General features: G+C 39.0%; 1 protein-coding gene across 1 annotated transcript in view; it reads left to right on the forward strand.

The window, feature by feature from the left end:
- SMURF2 (SMAD specific E3 ubiquitin protein ligase 2) overlaps positions 1-19,737 on the forward strand; it is a 57,251-nt gene that overhangs the window by 14,297 nt on the left and 23,217 nt on the right. The window contains exons 2-3 of the mRNA XM_061455308.1: positions 12,970-13,008; positions 14,618-14,726. Coding sequence (XP_061311292.1) covers positions 12,970-13,008; positions 14,618-14,726 — 148 coding nt within the window. The remainder of the gene's footprint in view (positions 1-12,969; positions 13,009-14,617; positions 14,727-19,737) is intronic.

Consider the following 19,737-nt stretch of genomic DNA (forward strand, 5'->3'; position numbering starts at 1 on the left):
AATTCATGGACAGAATGACTAGAACAGCAAATATGACTTCAAAAAAAATGTGGTTATTGGATAAACTGGTATGAGCCCAGCTGCTGTGGATAAATTGATTTTGCTGTTGCTTTAAATCTGTGATGTGTTGGTATTTTGGCAGAGTAAGAAAAACAAGGATATTAGAAAGTAATTTACTGCACTGGGATTAGTGAAGAGTGTTCTGTTTCTATGACTGGGGTAGAACAGGATGGTTTAGATGTGTCTGATAAACAGGACGAGGTCTAGTCTGACAGCTGGCAACAATAGCTTTTGCTCAAAGTCAGGTGTACTAAATTAGCAAATCTATTACAGGGATACAGGAGAAATCTCACAGAAGACAGCCTTGTAGGCAGAAGTGTTGCCAAATGGGAAATGATTCATCGTCTCTGAATGGGATGAGCACTGAGCAGAAGCAGTTTAAACCTCAGACTGCTTTGGCTCATAAACCACCAAATATGTGATTAACACTTTATCTTCTCCAATCCCGTGTTTTTTGTTGTCTCCTGAACAGCAGTCTAGATTTAGGATCAGAATCTATGAGACTCGCTTCTTTGTTCTAATTTCTCTTCTGCCAGTTTAAATGTGCTTAGGCACTTTTATGACTTTTAGCTAAGTCCTAAAATGCTTGCTTGCATCCTAAAATCACTCCTGTCTTCTGGCCCTTTGGCAGTATCACCTTTTAGTGAGACCAGTCACATGCCTGGAATGCAAGCCTGACACGAGTGATGCTGGCAGAACCTGGTGAACTGACTCAGTGTAGTTCATTTTCTTGTATTTAGTGAAAATACATGATCAGCTGAAGATGTAGTTGAATGTAGCATGCCAGTTCCAAGGCAATCATTATGGTTTGACTTTCAGTGTTTTTAAAACTTGTATACTTTTATTCTTGACAATGGCATTCAGAGTCTGTAACGCACAGACATAAATGGGAAATGTATTTGTAACTTCTTAAATTGAGTTAATAATCAATGCCTAAAAGAGAGATACAGCTTACAAAGCTCGTTGAAGGAATGCAAGGGGGGGGAAAAGGCTTTTGTCCTTGTTCTGTCACTGTTTGTAGAGCTGACAAGAGTTTTAGCATGTCTCTGGTCTAGTTTTAATGTAAGTTGTTGTATTGGCTTTAGGATACATAGATGATAGAGAAACTAAAGGAATTAGTTCATAGGAAGGTGTTTAATATTAAATAATTCAGATGCAAGAGGATAGTTGTGAGAGGAAAATGCGATTTTACTTGGTAAGCTAGTATGTTGTTTAGCAAATAATTGTATTGGGTGGGAGCTGGGGTGGCACTCAACATTTGAGATATCCAGGGAATAGTGTGCATAGGAAATGAATATAAAAATTCCTCTGGAAAGCTGGGTCTGCTCTTACCTTGTATGTGTAGCCATGTAAGAAATGGTAGAAATCCAGAGAAGTGATATTTTGTATAATGCTTTGTGAGCATAATTGCAAGAGGCTGAGAGTTTCCAGAGTGAAAGGCACCCAGCGTAAACGGGAGCTTTTCATTTCTGTGTCCCCTCAAAATCCCTGTCGTGTCCACTCAGACTTTCTGAAGCTCATAACTTGGTATTTGAGATCAATGGAAATACTTGCATGCTCATGATGCTTGAAAGTTGTTCTGCCTTCGTAGGCGCCTGGTAACAAAATATCCTCTTAAGTTCTTGGAAATACCTTCCTGATTTTTTACTCCTCTGCTATATTGCTGGGGGTGTTGATTCACAGTGTTATACTTTTTACATTAATATAATCAGCTTTATACTCCTCCTTTCAGCCTCACCTGCTTCCCGTTATCTATCTTAGTCTTCAGTCTCTGTTGCTTATTGTCTTCTGCCATGTGCTCCTCTTTGTAGGAAAAACTTTGTCTTTTCACTGCTTGAATGTTTCATCTTCCCAAAGCATTTCTGATGTAGTATTTTAAATTGCATGGTAAGCTGCTTTTTTTTGGCAAGATTTTTTATTTTCACATATTTGCAAGCTGTTTCATTGGAATCTCTTGATGTTTTGTTTCTTTAAAACCTCTTTTATATTAGTTCTTTCAATAGTATATAAGTCATACTGATTGGACTAAATAATTTAAGCAACTTGTGTAAAAATAAAGCAGAATGAGAAAAATGCGGCTTTAATATAAGTTGCTTTCCTTCTGTGGAAATAAATAGGATTGCTCATGCAATTAGCTCATCTCTGTTTAACAGCAGCAGCTTCTTAAACTGTTTGGATTTGTTCCGTAGAGCACATCTGTTTATACAGAGAAACTAAACTGAATCTGTTCATCTTAAAGGACTGCAGTAATTTAACTAAATTAGTTTATAAATTGTATAGTCTATTGATATACTTACCTCCTGCAGATGAGGCTTTGTGGTTGTCTGATGGGGGAAAAAAGACTGGACTGAGGTACATGAGAAATGTAATAATGTGTAAATGGTGACGTTGTCTTGGTTTCCGTATGTACTCTCTTTAACAGCTGGCATTTTCCCCATTTCTATGGTATTGCATTTCTGCAGGTAGAGGCATCATCAGAGGCATAAACGTAGTAACCAGGTAAAGGTGTGTATAGAGACCACACATCTTTCTGCTGACCCTGTTTTTTTTGGCAAAAGCCCAACTGCTAAGTTCCAGAGAGGCAGTTTCCAGAGCTGAAAGCATTCCACAAAAAACAATTTCCCCCAAAAAAATCAATGTAGGAACATTGTGCTGAAGTATTTCAACTACATTAAAGGAGGAAGAGGCAGGATCCACATGTTATCAGGGAGACAGATCAGAATCCATGTCTGAAGTTGCAGATATCGATGATGATGCAGAAGTGTATAAAGGGTGCATCACTCATCCGTGTTCCCCCGTATAATGTGATTTCAGTACATCAGGTGGAGTACTAAAGCAAATTTGTGCTGAACTAAGCATTTAGGTTAAGGGTGGAGGATGCTTAATTAGTGATTTTTGCTGGTGATAGTATCAAAATCATGATCCTTATAAACTCTTAAAGTTTTATTAACTAGGGAATACTCTGTGTAAAATTACTCAAATACTTCAGTTACACATTTGAAATGCTAGGATTTACTTTCCACCCCCCAGCAAAAGTTGCCACCTTAGCAGTTGGGGTTTAGGAATTGGTTTTTTTTTAAAGCACCTGACAATCCTTTTGGCAGTGATGATCAAATTAATATTTACAGCATTTGGCTGGAGAGCGGCATGAGAGTTACCCATGAAGGGTAAATAATGTGCATGCTTTTGCTCTTTATGTGTGTGCGTTTCTTTCCCTTCCACCTCGTCCCAGAGCAGCAATAGCAGTGTCCCCCCCAGGATCATGTCTGCAGTGGAGACAGAATTTTGAAGACTTCCTGTTTAAATCAAGTGTGTGGCTGTGGCCTGACAGAGATAGCAGCGGTCCTGCAGGCTGGAAAGCTGCTGGTATCTACGGTTCCTGACATGCAGGAGTCTGGGTTAGTTGCAGGTGCCTCTTGTCTGGAGCCCTTTTTAAAATTCAGGGCATTTTTGTTGGTAATTAGATCATGAATTTCTTTTGTTGTTTCACCTACTCTGGATCATTCAGAGGGTGAAGAGGTTCACTGCCGTGAAACAAGTCTGAGGGCTCTGCTTCTTGTTAGTGTGTTTTCCCCCAGAACGTTTTCAGAAGTGCATCAAATACACCAGGCAGAACAGAGCTGTAATTTATTTCTTGTGTTAGCTTTTTTCCTCTCCACTGTTCCTGTCAAAACAAGCTGAGAAATATATGGGTAAATTTCCATGTTACCTTGTTTTATTTACCCATCCGCACAGGAAAAATCCTGTGCTCTCTTAGTATATTGCAAGTTGATAAAGTTGAACTAATCACTTCTGTCTAAATTGGATCTTGTTAAAGACTACCTGCTGTGATTTCAGAGTTTGAGATAAGAGCACCCTCTTTTCTTTGCCTGAGCTCTTAAATACTATATTATTCCAGTGTCTCTAAGATAATTGAGTTAATGGTCATAATAGAGTCTACGTCCCTCACGCTTGCATATAATAACCACCTCTGTAGGTTTGAAATTAGTTAATCCTGGTAATGCTACTTTAAATGTCAACTTTTTAAATTGTAATTATGTTTTTAATATTTCAGGAAGATTAAAAAAAATAACATTGTACAGCAAAGATAACAGCGAAGGTGGTGGGTTCATTTCTCTTTAATAGAGTTCCATTTCCCACCCTGATTTTGTTTACTGAAATACAATTTTATGCTTACTCCAAGTGTGAGAAACAGAAGTGAGAACTTTGAAATTGGCCTGGAAATTGATCTTTGACTGCTGACCTTTAAGCATTCTAGTAGCTGTTAATTTGCAGCTATGTTGTTTCTCCCCCCCCAACTGACCAGCATAGTATTCAATAGTCTTTGTAAGTGGTGTATGTATGATGACTTCATGGTACAATAGTGGTTTTTCAGTTGCTAGAAAATGGACAAGACGTTAGGGTTAGGCCTTTTTGGAGTAGGGTGAAGAAGTGAAGTGGAATTTCTAGTGTATGAAAGTTATGCATTAGAAACATCCTGGCTGGTCTGAGAGGCTCCATCCACACTAAACCAGGAAATGCAAATATTCGCAATAGCCTTTGTTTTCTTAAAGTTTCCCGTGTGTTACTTCTGCTTCTTTCACACTGTTTGAGCTGTGAGTGATGCCCTAGCTTACACAGAGCCCTGGTGGGGATGGTTTCATCCTGTATCATTCAGGCTTCACTTGCATATTTGGTAGATAGCTAAAATAAAGGCAAAGCAAAAAACACCTGAAGCTTTTGCATCTACATATTCAACTTCAGTGGTTCCAACAGGAATCTACATTAAAAGACACTTGTAGACTTTCATGGTAAGATGTGAAATGCTTGGGGAGCAATTTCTTTCCTTTACCTTGACAGGCATATCAAATAAACTGGACACATGAATAGAGCTGGTGACGTGTGTGGCAGTAAGCCCATTGCTGAATGAATCTAGGAAATGTGAATGCATTGGTTGCTTGAAGGAAGAATTCAGTGGTGTGGAGGGTTTTGTGTTTTGTTTTACTTTTGGCTTGGAGTGGAGTAAGGGAGGAGAAGTGGAAAAGGAAGCCTTTTGTTTACAGTAAAACAATACTGTGAAGTAGACATCATGATGTTAAACAGGAGTCTAAACATGGCAAATCTAGGCAGACTCCATCTGGCCGTGTCCACAAGTTGTTCAGATCAGACATCCCCAGCACAGGCTGCTGGAGGCTTGAGTCACTGTCGTGTTGTCCTCCCCTTACAGGAATTCAGAATAGCCTTGGAGGCTCTGTCCCAGAATTTCACTGTTGCATGAGATGAATGACTTAGTGCCTTGACTGCTATTCAGTGATGCAGGGCATCTTCATTAACATTTCTTCCTTGATAAATGTGTGATGTTTTCATTTTGAATGTTAATCTCTGTGAGTTATATTACATACAGATAATACGAGTCTAGGATTCTAAATCCAGTCAAAGCACAACCTCCGCTTATAGGCAGAATTTAATACATTGAATCTGTCGGAAAGAAAAATGTGTTGTTACTGTGTTAGTTTCTGGCATATTTTGTAGTGGTTTAAAGTATATTGCATTATTAGGACATTTTTCATTTCTGGGTAATCCATATTGCTGTTTGGTGTTTGAACACAGGTTACTGTGGTTTGGTTTGTTTAGTCCCAGAGGAGTAGTTGTGATTTGTTGAGACACAGATTTCTAACTGACAATGGTTACAAGCAGGTGCACGTGACCCTTAGAAATGGGTTTCATTTTACATGCAGTGTATTAAGGATTTAGCATCTGGCTTGTGTTGGAAGTTAAACTTGGAGAAATGTGTTTATGGGACAATTTAGGATTTTAACTATTATTAAAGGAAATTCTTGTTAAAAGTGCTTTCCTAGTGCTGAGGTTATCCTAATACTTACTTTAAAAGAGTTTATTTTAAAGCTGTCGGCCTTGTGTTTGGATGGCAGCCTTAGCAATAATGCTTTTATATGTCACTTAGAACTAGCGCTGAACATTGTTTTTCTTTTTTCCAACCTGACAGGAATTTAGTATTTAACAGCACTCTAAGAGCACTTAAAAAAAATTCTGGCCGCTCCAGAGGGCAGTGCTTATGCTGCAGCTCTCTCCTGTGGCAGAGCCATGGATGCAGGGGATGGTGAAGAGTGTTTATGTTTAATCTAATCGAGCAGAGTATGTCTGAAATCAGCATCAGTTTGTCCCATATCCTTGGGTGAACTAAGCTTGCTTTTGTATGTCATATGGCACCTGCATCTCTGTGTGTGCTGCAAATATACTGGTCGCGGAAGAGGATGGTGTTTGGACTTTCAATTTGGGTAGCACTGAATTTCACAGTAAAGAATTGGGGGAAGTTATTGAACCTTTTAAAGAAGGGCATGGCAGCCTCTGTGTGTGTGCGTGTTTGGTACTAACTCTAGTTTAGAGCTCAGTAGGTTACTCCAAATTTCTTGTGCTTGGTGAGACTCAGAGCAGCTGTCAGTAACAGAGCAGCCTGAAAGCAGTTGTGTATACTTCCAAGAGAGATTCTCTTTTCAGTGTTTTTATTCTGTGCTTCCGAGTATGGTTTGGGAAATAGGAAATAAAATCTCCATCCAAATGTTTAAGGGTTAAGACTCTGAAAACCTGAAGGGTGTTAGCTAGTTACTTTTGTGTCCTGATGGCAAAATCTGCTTTTATTTTCATATGTATTATATATATATGGAAAATTTTTAGTTTTAATAAACTAAATATCTGGAAGTACAAAACAGAAGGAAAACTACCTGTCTGCATTCAAATTAAATACTGGGGTGTGTGGTGTCTTTGTTTTTAGAGCTGAAAAACTCCCAGGTGTGGGGTGTACTTTTCCAGTGCAGCTGCAAGTTGCCATCGGAACAGGAGTCTGGCTTATGCTCCCTTCTTTGCAGCCATGTGCTTCTGCCACTTTTCATTACATCTATGGATGGTGTGACTGCAGGATAAGTCAGTGCAGCTCTTGGAGCCAGTGGCAAACTAATCCGTGTCCCCAGAAGGTTAATTTTCTGTTAAGCCAGTTGAGCTTCCTGATCTACCTCGCATCCATCTGATTGCTAGACCTGATTTGAGAGAGGAACAGCTGCAGGCCTCTTATTGTTAGGTGCAATATGAAACCTTCCAGCTCACATTGATCAGTGACCGTGGTGTATAATGGTGCTGCTGCTTTCTTCTCCATTTCATGTTTCAATACCTTCTCACTCAAAACCCTGCACACCTGTAAAACATACGTTTGTTGGGTTTACCTGCCTTTGTGTGTCCCTTCTTGACGATAATCGATTGCAATGTTCTAGAATGTATAAATTTCATTAACTGAAAGTAAATTCTTAGTTTATGATCATGTTCTGTCACTTTGTTTATGTGCAGAAAAAACACCTTCAGAGGAAATGAAAATTGGAAGGAAATGAAAGCTTTAAAAAAAAAAATCCTGAGAGAGATTAATTGTAAAGTAAAATTTAACGTGAGTAGTTGGGATAAAAAAATTTATTCCAAACCCTTGATTGAGGAAGTTATTACCTCAACAGCTGTATCTGCAAATGTGCATGGTGTTATTTACAGCTTTTTGTTCGATGAATAGTTGAGGACCTCCTGTTTTATATCTTTCCATGTGGGAATTAGGCAGGTCCAAGGAGGGAATGCAAGCAGAAAAATACACGTTTCTCTGTAGCATGCCAACAATGGAAGAAAACAGTAGGAATTTGTTAGAAAGGTTTAAAGTACTGAGCTCTCCTGCTGGAACCTGTGCATGGTGTGCTGTTTGCCTGTCGTAAATGTTTTTCTCGACCAAATAAATAAATTCAGGAAGAGTTTTATACAAGGTGGAGAAAAGTACGTCATGTCAGTGCTGGGTTCAAACACCCCAAATGATTTCTGGGTCCCAGGGGCAGCTATCCGAAGGCGAGGAGGGGCGTGTGTGTGGGTTCATTTGTCTCCCTCCCTCTCCCTCCCCCAAGCAGGCTCATTCCAATCAGCAGTGTAATTGGAATGCAACCACAGTCTGGAGGAGGAAGGGGAATTTTTGGCAAGGAGAGGCAGAGCAGTTGGGAGCTTTATTCAGATTAAAGCATAGACGACCATTCATTATCAGTACAACACACATTAGCAACAGCATAGCATTGTGTTTCTACAGCTGGGACTTATTTTAGTGATTGTATTGCACTGTGTGTTACATGCAAACAACTGGGATCTGATCACAAAAAGCAATGCTAATGGCTTTCATTAAAAGATGGTGTTTCTGTAGGGGGAAGAAAGACTTGTCTTCAAAATGAACTGTTGTGGTAAAAATTGATAGGCAGCCTGTTTTTCTCCTCGCTATCCCATGTGCTACATATGTTCTGGAACAAGCACTCTTTCTGGAGAGAACCCCTTGGGGAAAGAAAAGAACAACAAGAATTATAATGTTCAAACTGTTGGTTGGATGCAGAAAGCTGAGCTAGTTCTATGGTGATGACACATGAAAACCTAGAAGATTAGAAACCATAATCTTAGCTTTGGACCGGTCCTCTTTTCCCCCTCTATAAACTCAGGGCTGTCTGTTGATTCAGTACTGGTTGCTTATGGATGTCTGACATGAGATGGGGGGGTGTTTTCTTAAGTCACTTACTAATTTTTAATGTGTTGGTTATGTGTTTGATATAGATTGAATAAACAGTTTGATATAGGTTGGAAATACAAGATCAATACCCTTAAATGGCCACGTTCTTTAAATTGAGGTAACACTTTCTCTTTTAAAGTTGCCTTCCTCAACACTCACTCTAGGTCTGTTATCCAACAGTTGAAGGTGAATCACTGAAGTCTCTTAGGCAGACTTAAGATGTGGTGATTCTGTGAAATCTCATGGATCTTTATCACTTTTTACTTGTTTTCATTGTAGGCCTCCTACAAGTACGTTCTGCTTTATTTCACATTCTTTGTGTTCTTCTTCCCTTTAGAATGCAGACCTTGTGTTGTAGACATACTTGTTAGTCTGAACTAAACATACTCTTTAACACTTACATAAATAGTGGCAATGTGTAAGCTGGGGTACCTTCAGTGACAACAGTCTGATGTCCTAAAAAGTTTGATTTTTCTGTAAAAAATGATTCCAAAGTAAGAAGCAGTTGTAATGAGTTCTTCAGTAGCCAGCAAAGAGAGTCGGAAAAGTTCAGAAAATGAGAGAAATATTTATCTTCTTATAAAATTCACATTTGCAATAATCACATTCCCTTCACTTTATGGATTCAACTGATTATTTCAGACCTGTCCCTAATTGCATGTAAATTTCAATAGTTAACACATAAATTAGATTACAGGAGTTGGAGGATAGTAAATTTGCATTTACTTGCAATGGTCAAATTATTTTTCATTCTGTGTCAGTCACTGGAGTAGTAAATCAGAAAAAGGAACTTGGCAAACGTGGTTCACTTCATTCCTATTTTTGAGTATTTGAGAACTATGTGAGCAAAGCTGTCAAGGAAGGAGACTAGGAAGCTTTATAATATTATGTTTCTGTGGCCTGACTTGAGTAGCATATGTTTGAATGAGATCATGAGGCACGGCAAAGAGATTTAATGAACGTATAGTATGTAAAAGTGATGTGCGTGTTTGTCTTGGCATGTATATATTGTTCTTTCATATTGGAATATTAATGTTCTCTTCTGTGTAGACTACCCAGGAAGTCTGTAACAAATACAAAACATAGCTATCCACTGACTCAGTGATACTTTGTAACAAATACTTAATCTACATATCTGTACTAGGAGCTATTGATGTCTTTTGATAATGCACTTATGGTACAATGCTCCCCACCCCTTTTTTATTCCAAACTAGTGTTGATATATGCAGGCACTGGTTTGTATTCTTGTTTCTGAAAACCTTTTGTGCAAATTCAGCTGAAGAGTTTTTGTTTTCAAAACAATTTAAATCAAGGTTTTAAAGCAAGAACATACAAATAACAAATAACTTTTGTCAGTGCCCTTGTCCCTCTAAAAGATCTATTAATGGTGCAGCTGTGTAGATCTGATAATGATGTGGGTTTGGGTCCAGAACCATTAATGTTTTAACTTGGTTTTGTCAAGGGAAATAAATCTTGCTATGGTTCTTCCTGGTTTTTGACTCTTTAGCTCAAATTTGACATAGGATAAGAGGCCTCAAAGATAATTAGGTCCTGTGAGTTTTCTGAGAATCATTGCCTGGATAGAGAGGAGACCGCTAGCAGTGACCTGAAATGGGAGGAAAAAGCTGCAGCAAGAGATCCCATGTTGCAAGAGCACTGGAGTGTCTGCGTTGGAGAGTGTCTGTCTAAAGGCCCTACCAGTGGGAAAAGCCTCAGCTATAGCTTTCAGTCAACCATAAAACATAAATCCATAGGAAACCAAACTTCCTTAGTTTTTATTCTCAAGGAACTATTAATCAGTTGGTTATCAGAATATTCAGAATAGGTTATAATACAGTGTTGAAACTGTTAGAAAAGTGGAGCATAAACTCTGGTACTTTTTGCACCAGTGGGAAAAGTTTTGTCCAAAAAAAGAGTCCTGAGATAGATCAGAGTTCTGTGCATGGGCAAGATTGTTTCCCTTAGAACAGAGCTGATGCCTCTGGGACCTGGGCTTTTTCACCTAGAAATACCTGGCAGAGAGGGTGATGTTAATGGAAGATTTTTCAGCATCTCTCCTGTTTTGTTAACCTGACAAAGCCAGAGTGGGTTGACATCTGACTTCCCTTAAATGTGGTTACTAGAGAAGAAATCTCGAGCCAAAAATACTAGTTTGTTCACTCGTGGCTAATTGTTGGGGAAACGGTTATTAGTCTGTATGCTGTGTGTGTGCCCAGTCTTATAAAAATGAGACTTTGGCTAAATCCCACTGGCAGGCTTGCTTTCTATTTTGAAAATAAGTGTTTATAATTAGTTAACCTTGCAATTTGTCTCTCAAAAGATTAGTCAAACCTTTATTTTGGACATGATACAGTTTCAAAACATGCTGTATGAATTTTGACTTAACTATTGGATTTAAAGCCTTCAGCTTCACTTGACACTTCCTGTTTCTTATAATGGGTGAAATTGTGCAAAAAATTATATCTTTGGGGATCTTTAAAACAGTGGCCATCTATGTAAGCATCTATTTTACTCTAAGTTTCTCACCACTAGATGAAAGTTGGCTGATGAGTTTCAGTTCTTGGGCTGAGTGGTGCATGTTGACAGCTCAGGCTGAGCATATTCTTGGTATAATAAAAACTGCAGAAGCATTTTTCTAAGTTTATCTTATTATCTGTTTCTGTAATGTCTTCTAAGCTGGTATCAGTTGTATGGGTAGACTTTCAACTGTTGGGCACATGGAAGTGTTCAGTAGCTGTGGATTTTTATTACACCATTCTAAGGACCTTATTTGAATGTTTTGTGGAGCAGGCAGTGATGTGACAGTCTGTTTCCTGTGCATGCTTGAACTCCAGGTATCAGAAATACCTGAGATGTTTGGCTCTCTGTAAGTCATTAATAGGTGTCCCCTTCTGTTTTACAGAGGACAAAAACTCATTAGAGTTTTAAATAGGTTTTACAGTGCTGCATTCCCGTGGAAAGCAGTTTCACTAAAATCAACATCTTTATGAACGTAAAAAGGGGGAAAATAATTCCATGGATTTTTAGGACAATATGCAGCTTTGTGCTAGCATGCAGAACGATGCCTTCTGCCCTGATCCTGGAAATCTCCATCAGAGTGCTCACGGACAACCTCTGCTCTACTTCTTATTTGGGCAGATGCTGTAAAAGAAACTGGAGAATGTGCAACACTGCAGGATCACTGTGAGGATGTCCTGTGGAGAAAGCATGAGCAGTTTTGTCTGGTTTGAGGCGGTGTCTGTGGGATGCGGTTATTGGATGCACTTTTCTGTCTTTGCATTTCCTGGTAGTAATTAATACTGGCAATCTCATAGAAGAAATATCCACAGGGATCCTACAGTGAGGAGTCTTTTGCAGCATTGATCCCAACCAGATACCTTTTCCTCCTTCCTTTCTTTTCCTTTTTGTGCTAGCTGTGGGAATTCATGCTTCACTCAATACGTAAGAATCCTTGTGTGTTATCAGTAAATATTTTAATGTTTCACAGGGGAGTCTGGTATTTCCTACTTACTAAACCTGTGACAATAGATAAGCATATGTAGTCGAACAGTGGTGTGTTTTGTGAGAAGTCTTCAATGTGTACCTTGGCATCCTTGTATCAAAGTTGTCCTTTTGACCTCTTATTTATTGATTTATTTTATTTCTTTATTACTTACTGTGTTCTCATAGAGATGGTTTTCCCCTTGGTATTTTTAGTTGACAAATACAAATGTTCCTCCCTTTTTATTTTAAACAAAAAAGACTGAAATAGTTACTAGCTTCTACAAATAAAACATTATCTTCAGAGCCATCAGACCTCTCGCATTGGAAGTTAGTCTACTCCACCCAAATGTTTTTCAGGTAAAAATGTTTATTTAGTTAGCACTCAGGGGAACAGAAAAGCCTGAACTGCCTGATGCACTGTTTCTTATGGTCAAGGAAGCTTTTTGCTGGTCTGTAGATCTGAACATAATATCCTGCTTGTGTAATGCCATTAATTTTTCTAGCACAGTGTTTTGTGCCACTGTTTGCTGGGCTAGTTAGACATGGTCCAGTTCCCTCACTTGGTGTAAACACAGAGTTGGCAAAAGAATTGAGGGGGAAAAAAATTGCTTGTGAAACTATTGCCTGACGATAGCACCACCATATCACTTGTATTGTAATCTGCCTGAAGGTGAACTGCCAAAAGATGACACTTCTGGCTCAGCTTCTAGGATTTATTTTACATGACAATGTAAATGATGTAGGAGCACAATTCGTCATGTTCACTCATTTTGGACAGGATTTTCTGGAATGCTGGACAGGTAAAGTAATTTTTTAAAGTTGGGGATCAGTGACTTTATCTTGTATTTCTGTTTTTCTTGCAGTACTGTGTGCAAAAAACTTGGTGAAAAAGGATTTTTTCCGTAAGTAGCTGTTAAAGTTTTTATATACAGGATATATATTCTGCAGGTTCTGTACATCAGTGTTTGCACGTGATCATTGTATTAAGATATTTGCATTAAGGGGGTGGGAGCTTTCAAGTTTTCACATCATTTTATTTCAGGGTTTCTAATTTTTTCTTAGGTGACAATTGTCACAGATTCATAATAACAATTAAAACCCTGACACACTCTCTCTGGTTTTGGTGGGAGTGGGAAACAAATTTGCTCTCTCAGGCAAATTACATGTTTTTCAGTTACACATATTTATTAAAATGTTTTTCATGCAAGAACTTTTTGTCCAGCAGACAGAGGTACATCTTAATTATTATGTCATAATACTTACCTCCTCTGACATTATGTTTTAATTAATTTTAATAATGTTTTGAAAGAAGTGCTAAGAGGTGGATGAAGGAGGCAGAAAGGAATGTTATTGGCTGTGTAAGCATGCACACACACATCACCTGCCTGCTGCCTCCCACTTGGGACTGGGCAAAATTCAAAACATCAGACCAGAATATGGAAAAGAACTTGAAGGGATGGATGATACAGATTTATATTGGAGTTTGTGATACTTCTAAAACTTGCTTTATATCTGGATTTTTGTATTGGTGTAAGTTTCCAGGTGTTTAACAGTTTAATAATACCTAAAAAACGCTCTCAAGATTTGAAACCTGTGATGCACTTCTGTGCTGAAGCACAAATCACAAGGTCCTATTCTTCCCCTTCCCCACATGCTTTGTCTTCATCCCCACATGCTTTGTCTGACACTTGTCTTGAGCCACTGCTGCTTGACTGACTCCATCTGAGTCACCTGAGGAAGCGGAACTGGTGCAGAACTTGTGCTGCAGAAAATATGAATAATGTTTCACCACCTTAGTTCTTTCAGCTGACTCACTGGGCACTCGGGTGAGGAATTAGTATGAGGGGAAAAAAGGATAGGACCGCATGACTTAGGGGCATTAGTGGTGGGACCATCCCTTTTGGTGTCAGTTAATGGGTCGGTTAGAATAGCAGTTGCAGTCAAGCTAATTGTAGGCTGTTCTGGTCCTGCTTCTTTCCCTCCCTCAGCTGCCTAGTTTGTCACCATCTCTACACTAATTTTTGTTGAACCTGTGTTCTGTGTTTCCAAGGTACTAAGGTGGCAGGAAAAGAAGCAGAAAGCAAAGTGGACCTCAAAAGCAAGAATAACCTGTTATAGGTGATTTTCTGTAGTACCAGTAACAACCAAAAATCATGATCTTAATTCATCTTAGAAACAAGAAGAGCATAAATCTGTTTTCTCTGCCTTTTGCTGAATACTTTGTATGCTGAGAGTTTACTCAGTCCTAAATCGCAAAGATTAAGGTGTTCAGACTATTTTTTTCTTCATGCTTGACTTGCACAGCTTACTCTGTATCAGCAAAATAAGTTGCTAATTTAGTAATTTCCTGTGTTAATATGTTACATTATTCCCATTCATTAAACATGGCCCTCATTTAGGAATAAAGGCAATTTCAAATAAAGTATTTTACTTTTTTTAAAGTAGCGCAGTGATAAGAGACTTTAAAGCATCCTGATCCATTTGATAATTTTCTTGTTTTCCTCCTCTTAGGACTTCCTGATCCATTTGCTAAGGTTGTGGTGGACGGATCTGGCCAATGCCATTCTACAGATACTGTGAAGAATACACTTGATCCAAAATGGAATCAGCATTATGACCTGTAGGTGGTAACAGTGATAACCAAAGGTTTGAAGTGAAATCCTCTAAAGTACACAAAATTGTCAGATAGTCATAATAATGTCCTATTTACAGCTAGGAAAATATCCCAGAGTTTATTAAAAATTATTTATTAAAAATAATCCTTTCTCTCTCAAAATTTTCTTCGTAATAATTTAACCCTTTTTATTGTCTTGTGTGTTATTCATTACTCTGTGGAAATGTATTTCCATTGATAAACATCAGTCACTTAGTCTTCAGTTCCTATTTAAAACAGCAGTAAAATATTAGATCTCTTTGGTACAACAACTCACGGCCTGCCTTTTAAGGTAGCTTTTTACTGTAGTATACCTGATGTCAGGTCTCAGGTTTTCATCTGCACCGGATATTAAGATAATCAACTTTTCTGGGGGGAACAGGAATAAAATAAGCACCTGATGGCAAACCTTGTAGATTACACAACTTGGTCTTTCTTCTCATCAAACCTAGGAAACACTAGGGTTTTAAAGTTCCTAATGTTTACCCTAACAACACACCATTGCATGGGAACTCTGGTCTCTCCTTATGACGCTTCCACCGTTACAGGAAATGCTTTGCACACCAAGCATGACAGATGGAGTCTCAGTGGCAGTGTGCCTGCTCCTGCCACCACACAGCGTAGGAAAGCAACCAGAGGAAGGTGCAGTTATGTGAATTTTATTAAAAGAAAAATCCTGCTTGTTTTTTTTCCTACCATGAAGATTTCTGTCAGATTTTAAATAACTGACAGGCCTGTGTGCAGTAAAACTGCCGCTTGGTTGTGTTGGGCTGCTTGAAATGTCCCCCAGACTGGAATTTGTGCAGCACATTAACACTGCTGCTAATTAAGTATCTCATGTATCATGTGGTAACATATGCAAATGGTACAGTATGATGGATCTGTTGTGATGTATTTATGCAATGATGTCTGAATGAAGTTGCTAATTCCAAAGGAATTTTGTGGCTTGCTGACTTGATTCAGCATAATACACTCTGTTGTATAAGATTTTTTAAAGACTTCTGCAGTTACAAAGAACAAAAAAAGGTTTTACCTTTGGCTTACGTGGTTCTGAGTTCAGATCGTAGTGTGAAATGCAGCAGTTGAATTAGTTGCTCAGATTCTTCAGCCTAGATGGGTGTGTGAAGGGGGGTGGGAATCTGGGAGGCTTTCCAGAAAGACATTGCCAAATAGTTGCCGTCTGGATGCAGTTTAATGTCAGTAGAATACCATGCTTGCCCTGGATGTATTCCCCTTCGTTATTTTCAGTCTTGTTTGTGTTTTCCCTATTGTTCAGGCTTTTCCTCAAAGCTCTGAATAACCAGACTTAACACATTTACAGACTTTCTCATGTTCAGAGCATTTAAACACTACCTAACCATCAGTTCTGAAACTTAATAGGTACCCTTTTTCTCTTCTTTCCCTTTGTTCTGATATCCTAGATCTGCTTCAGCCTTCCCAGGCTTATCTGTGCCCTCAAGCCTACTCCAGTCCTCCCCAGCACCCTCTGCCTTTAAGGCATAGCAAGTCATTTGGTCTATTTTTAAAAGGTGTTTGTACCATGAGCTCCACCAAAACCTGGTCCTGGTCCTGTCTTGACTCTGTGCCCTTCAGATCTGCACCCCAGGCTCTGGCATTTCCTGCTATGTTATACCTCTCAAATGTAATCTTGCACAACTCCTGTAACTCCTCCTCTTCCCAGAATCTCCCTGCAGGTTCTAGTGCTGCTTGGTACCTTCAGATTCTCAAGTCCCTGTGCTGCCCTGGCAGAATCACCTTTCTCCCCTAACCTTCCAGCTCTACTTTGCCTAGTTTTTGCTAATGATCCTGGATTTTTCTCAGGGAGAGAAGGCAACAGCTCTGCTTAGTGCTGGTTTAGACAATGCCATCCTAAATTTGACTCTTAAATCGCTGTCAGGCAGCTCTTTGCAACAGCTTTGCCTTGTTGACATGGTTGTTTAGACCAGTTTGATGATGCCCTTTGTGTTTAGGTTGAAAGCATTTCTGGGTCGTGTTTGTAGATCTGGCCATGCCAGCTCAAGCCCATCAGACATAAAAGACATCCTGAACTTCTTAGGTGGGTCTGTTAGGAACATCTGGAGTAGAAGCCTGCTTTGCTTGCCGTTTGCTTGATGCAGCTGTTTTTACAGTGTCTTGTAGGCTCAGCTCAGCATTGGACCGTGTAGCACTGGAGAGGAGAAAGGAGCAGCCAGTCAGTGCCACACGTCTATGCTGTGTTCCTGTCTTAAGCCACAGCCTCTGGCTGATTCTCTTGTGACTGTCCAAAGGCTCCAGCCCTCTTCAGTTGCTACCAGAGATGAGAGCAATGGCAGTGTGAAGGGAGAAAGAAGAGAAAAAAATTGGGGTGGCATTTTTTGTTGTCTCTTCACACCCTCTTCCCCTCCAAACTGAAGAGCTCATCTCTCAAAGCATAACCATTATATTAGAAAAACTTCAGAAATGGGAATATGTAGAAACAAATGAAGTAATTTGCCCAGGTTGTAAAGAGAGTCTGTGTGACAGCGTGGATTAGAAATAGGGAATTCCTGGCATCCAAGCCTGAGTTCATACCTCTTGATGTTGCATTTTTCTCTCTTTCTGGAGGGAGTACATCTGGCTTGGGATCAGGAAGAGGTGTGTTTTTTCAGGAATATTTTTTTTCCACTTTCTTCATTCCACTTTTCTTGTCTATAATGCATGTATAATGCCATGGGGATGAAAAGTCACTTGATATCAAACCTTCCTGAGTGGTACATTGGCTCAGGAGGAAATACCACCTTGGCAAAGATAATTTTAGTTAGACAAAGTACCAGTTGTCTCTATGCTTTAAATTTTGATTGAAATTTTAGGGGGTTCCAGTGTGGCATGTACTTGATTCTTGTTTAGAAGTGCTACTTTTCCCTAAGCTTTCCAAACACACAGTTCTTATTCAAAGTCGAATGTTATAGATTCAGGATATATGTGAGTTCAAAAATACATATGGAAATGGAATTTCCAGGTTTCCATTCCATTAATCCAGTTCCTTTTATCTCTGAAGTAACAAAGCTGTGAAATAGACGTTGCTGATAGGGTTGAGTAAAAGAAAAAGCTCCAAGAACTTTAATTGTGAGGAGGAATTATGAGAGAGCATCCATCAAAATGAGGGGGATGTGATTTTTTTTCTGTTTGGTTTCTTTTTTCTAAACTCATTTTATTTTTTGGAACATTCTTTTTTAATAACAAATACAATTCCTAGTGCAGGCTTTTATGTTGGAACTTCATTGCCAGATGATGTAAAACAAATGTAACTTCTCCAGCGAATGGATTGGAAATGACAGCTTGTCCTACCGTCACTCTTGAAATGCAACCATGTATTTTCATGCCTGAAATTATGCAGATGAAACATGTTGCTATAAAGCCAACCAGCAGTTACTGAGCTATTTCTTTTCTTCCTTTGGAAAAAAAACACCAAGACATCTTTATTTGGAAAATGCAGTTTGTCTTCCTTATTTCTTTTAAATGCATGAACCAGTCAGGTTTTCTGGTGCAAAAATCATAGCAGGTTATAGCAGTCACATAGAAGTCCTCACCTGCTTGGTATGGATGGCTTACTGTCTGCATCTCAACCATGAGAACCTCACCCTGAAATGTTACAGTAATTCTTGGAAACTGTGTTGTATATTCAGCTGTTCTGCATATTATTCAGACTGTTCTGTTATGAAATTGTGTTTAACCATATACCTTTGACTTTTTTAAAGCAACAAGGAAAACTGGAAAATTCAAGACAGGTCATAAGTCTTTATTTTTAAGTGCACCTAACTTGTTCTCATAAGAATTTATTTTAATTACATGAAACATTGTAGACTGCAACTGTGCACGTGAATTCCCATCTTCATCTTTTGTTTCTTTATGCAAAACTGGCATTGTCAAGGTTGTAAGGCCAAAAATCTGACCTATATAATGCAACCAGTCTACTATTACAAAACTTGGGGGGGGGGGGGGGTGTTGCGTGATGTTTGTGGTTTGCTTGGGTTTGTTTTACATGTGCACTGGTTATTTTAAACTACGCTCATGGGTATGTGCCTACAGTTAGGCTTTTCTGTCTTCTTGGGTCAGTCCCTGTCTGCAGGTGGGAAAAAGAAGCTGTCTAAGTTCTGCTTTTTGAAACAGAAAAAAGGGGAGAAGTGTTAATTGAGAACTCACCTCATCACACTGCAATTTTAAACCATGAGAGTTAGTTCAATTGTTTGGTTTGCCAACCTTGACAGTATCATTTCTATCTTTATGAAACTATTAAGATGTCTTAAAGCCGATCAAGTCTCAGTCAGTTGGGGAGTTGTTTTTAGATGTTGGTTGAGTGAGTTTGATCAGTTTTCCTTCAAAACCAAGAAAACCCACTTGGAACTATGCTGCAGAATGTCAAAATTTGTGATCTGGGAAGGGAGAACTAAAAGCATTTCTTGGGATCTAATCCATAGTTACAAATTAATTTTCCTCGGTTTGAAATAACTGATAATTCGGTATTGACAATAGCTCCTTTATTTTGTGTGTTTTGAAACTGTCCTCTGGAAGTGTTGAAAACAAAAACTATCTCACACGGTAATTGTTTGTGAAGAGCAGAGCTTCAAACAAAAAAGCAAAGATAAAATAGCCTGCAGTGTCCAGGTGTCCCCAGGTCCATGCAAGGCACATCTAGGCTTTGCAAAGCCTTCCCATAGTGATGCTGCAAGGAGGCAACCCACATGTGAGCAGGGGCCAGGAGGGGAATGTGGCACATCTCACTTAAAATACTGTATGAACTTGTTGTTATGGGTCACATTCTTAATATATAACGTATGTTACAAACGGGGCCTTTCTGAGGCTTTCTTAATAGCAAATTAACTTCCTGAAGATTCGTTAACTGCAGATGTGTAACTAGGTTTGCCTTATATTTTCCCTGAGTGCTCAGAATAGCTCTAAAAGAGACTGACTTGCATTGCTAGTGGTTGGAAGAGTAGCCTGAAAAGCAGCAGCAGCAGCA

The sequence above is a fragment of the Pezoporus flaviventris genome, unplaced genomic scaffold (assembly GCF_033815535.1).
Source record: "Pezoporus flaviventris isolate CSIRO_AGI_PZ_B2104156 unplaced genomic scaffold, CSIRO_AGI_Pfla_v1 ptg000020l, whole genome shotgun sequence".
Taxonomy (NCBI): domain Eukaryota; kingdom Metazoa; phylum Chordata; class Aves; order Psittaciformes; family Psittacidae; genus Pezoporus; species Pezoporus flaviventris.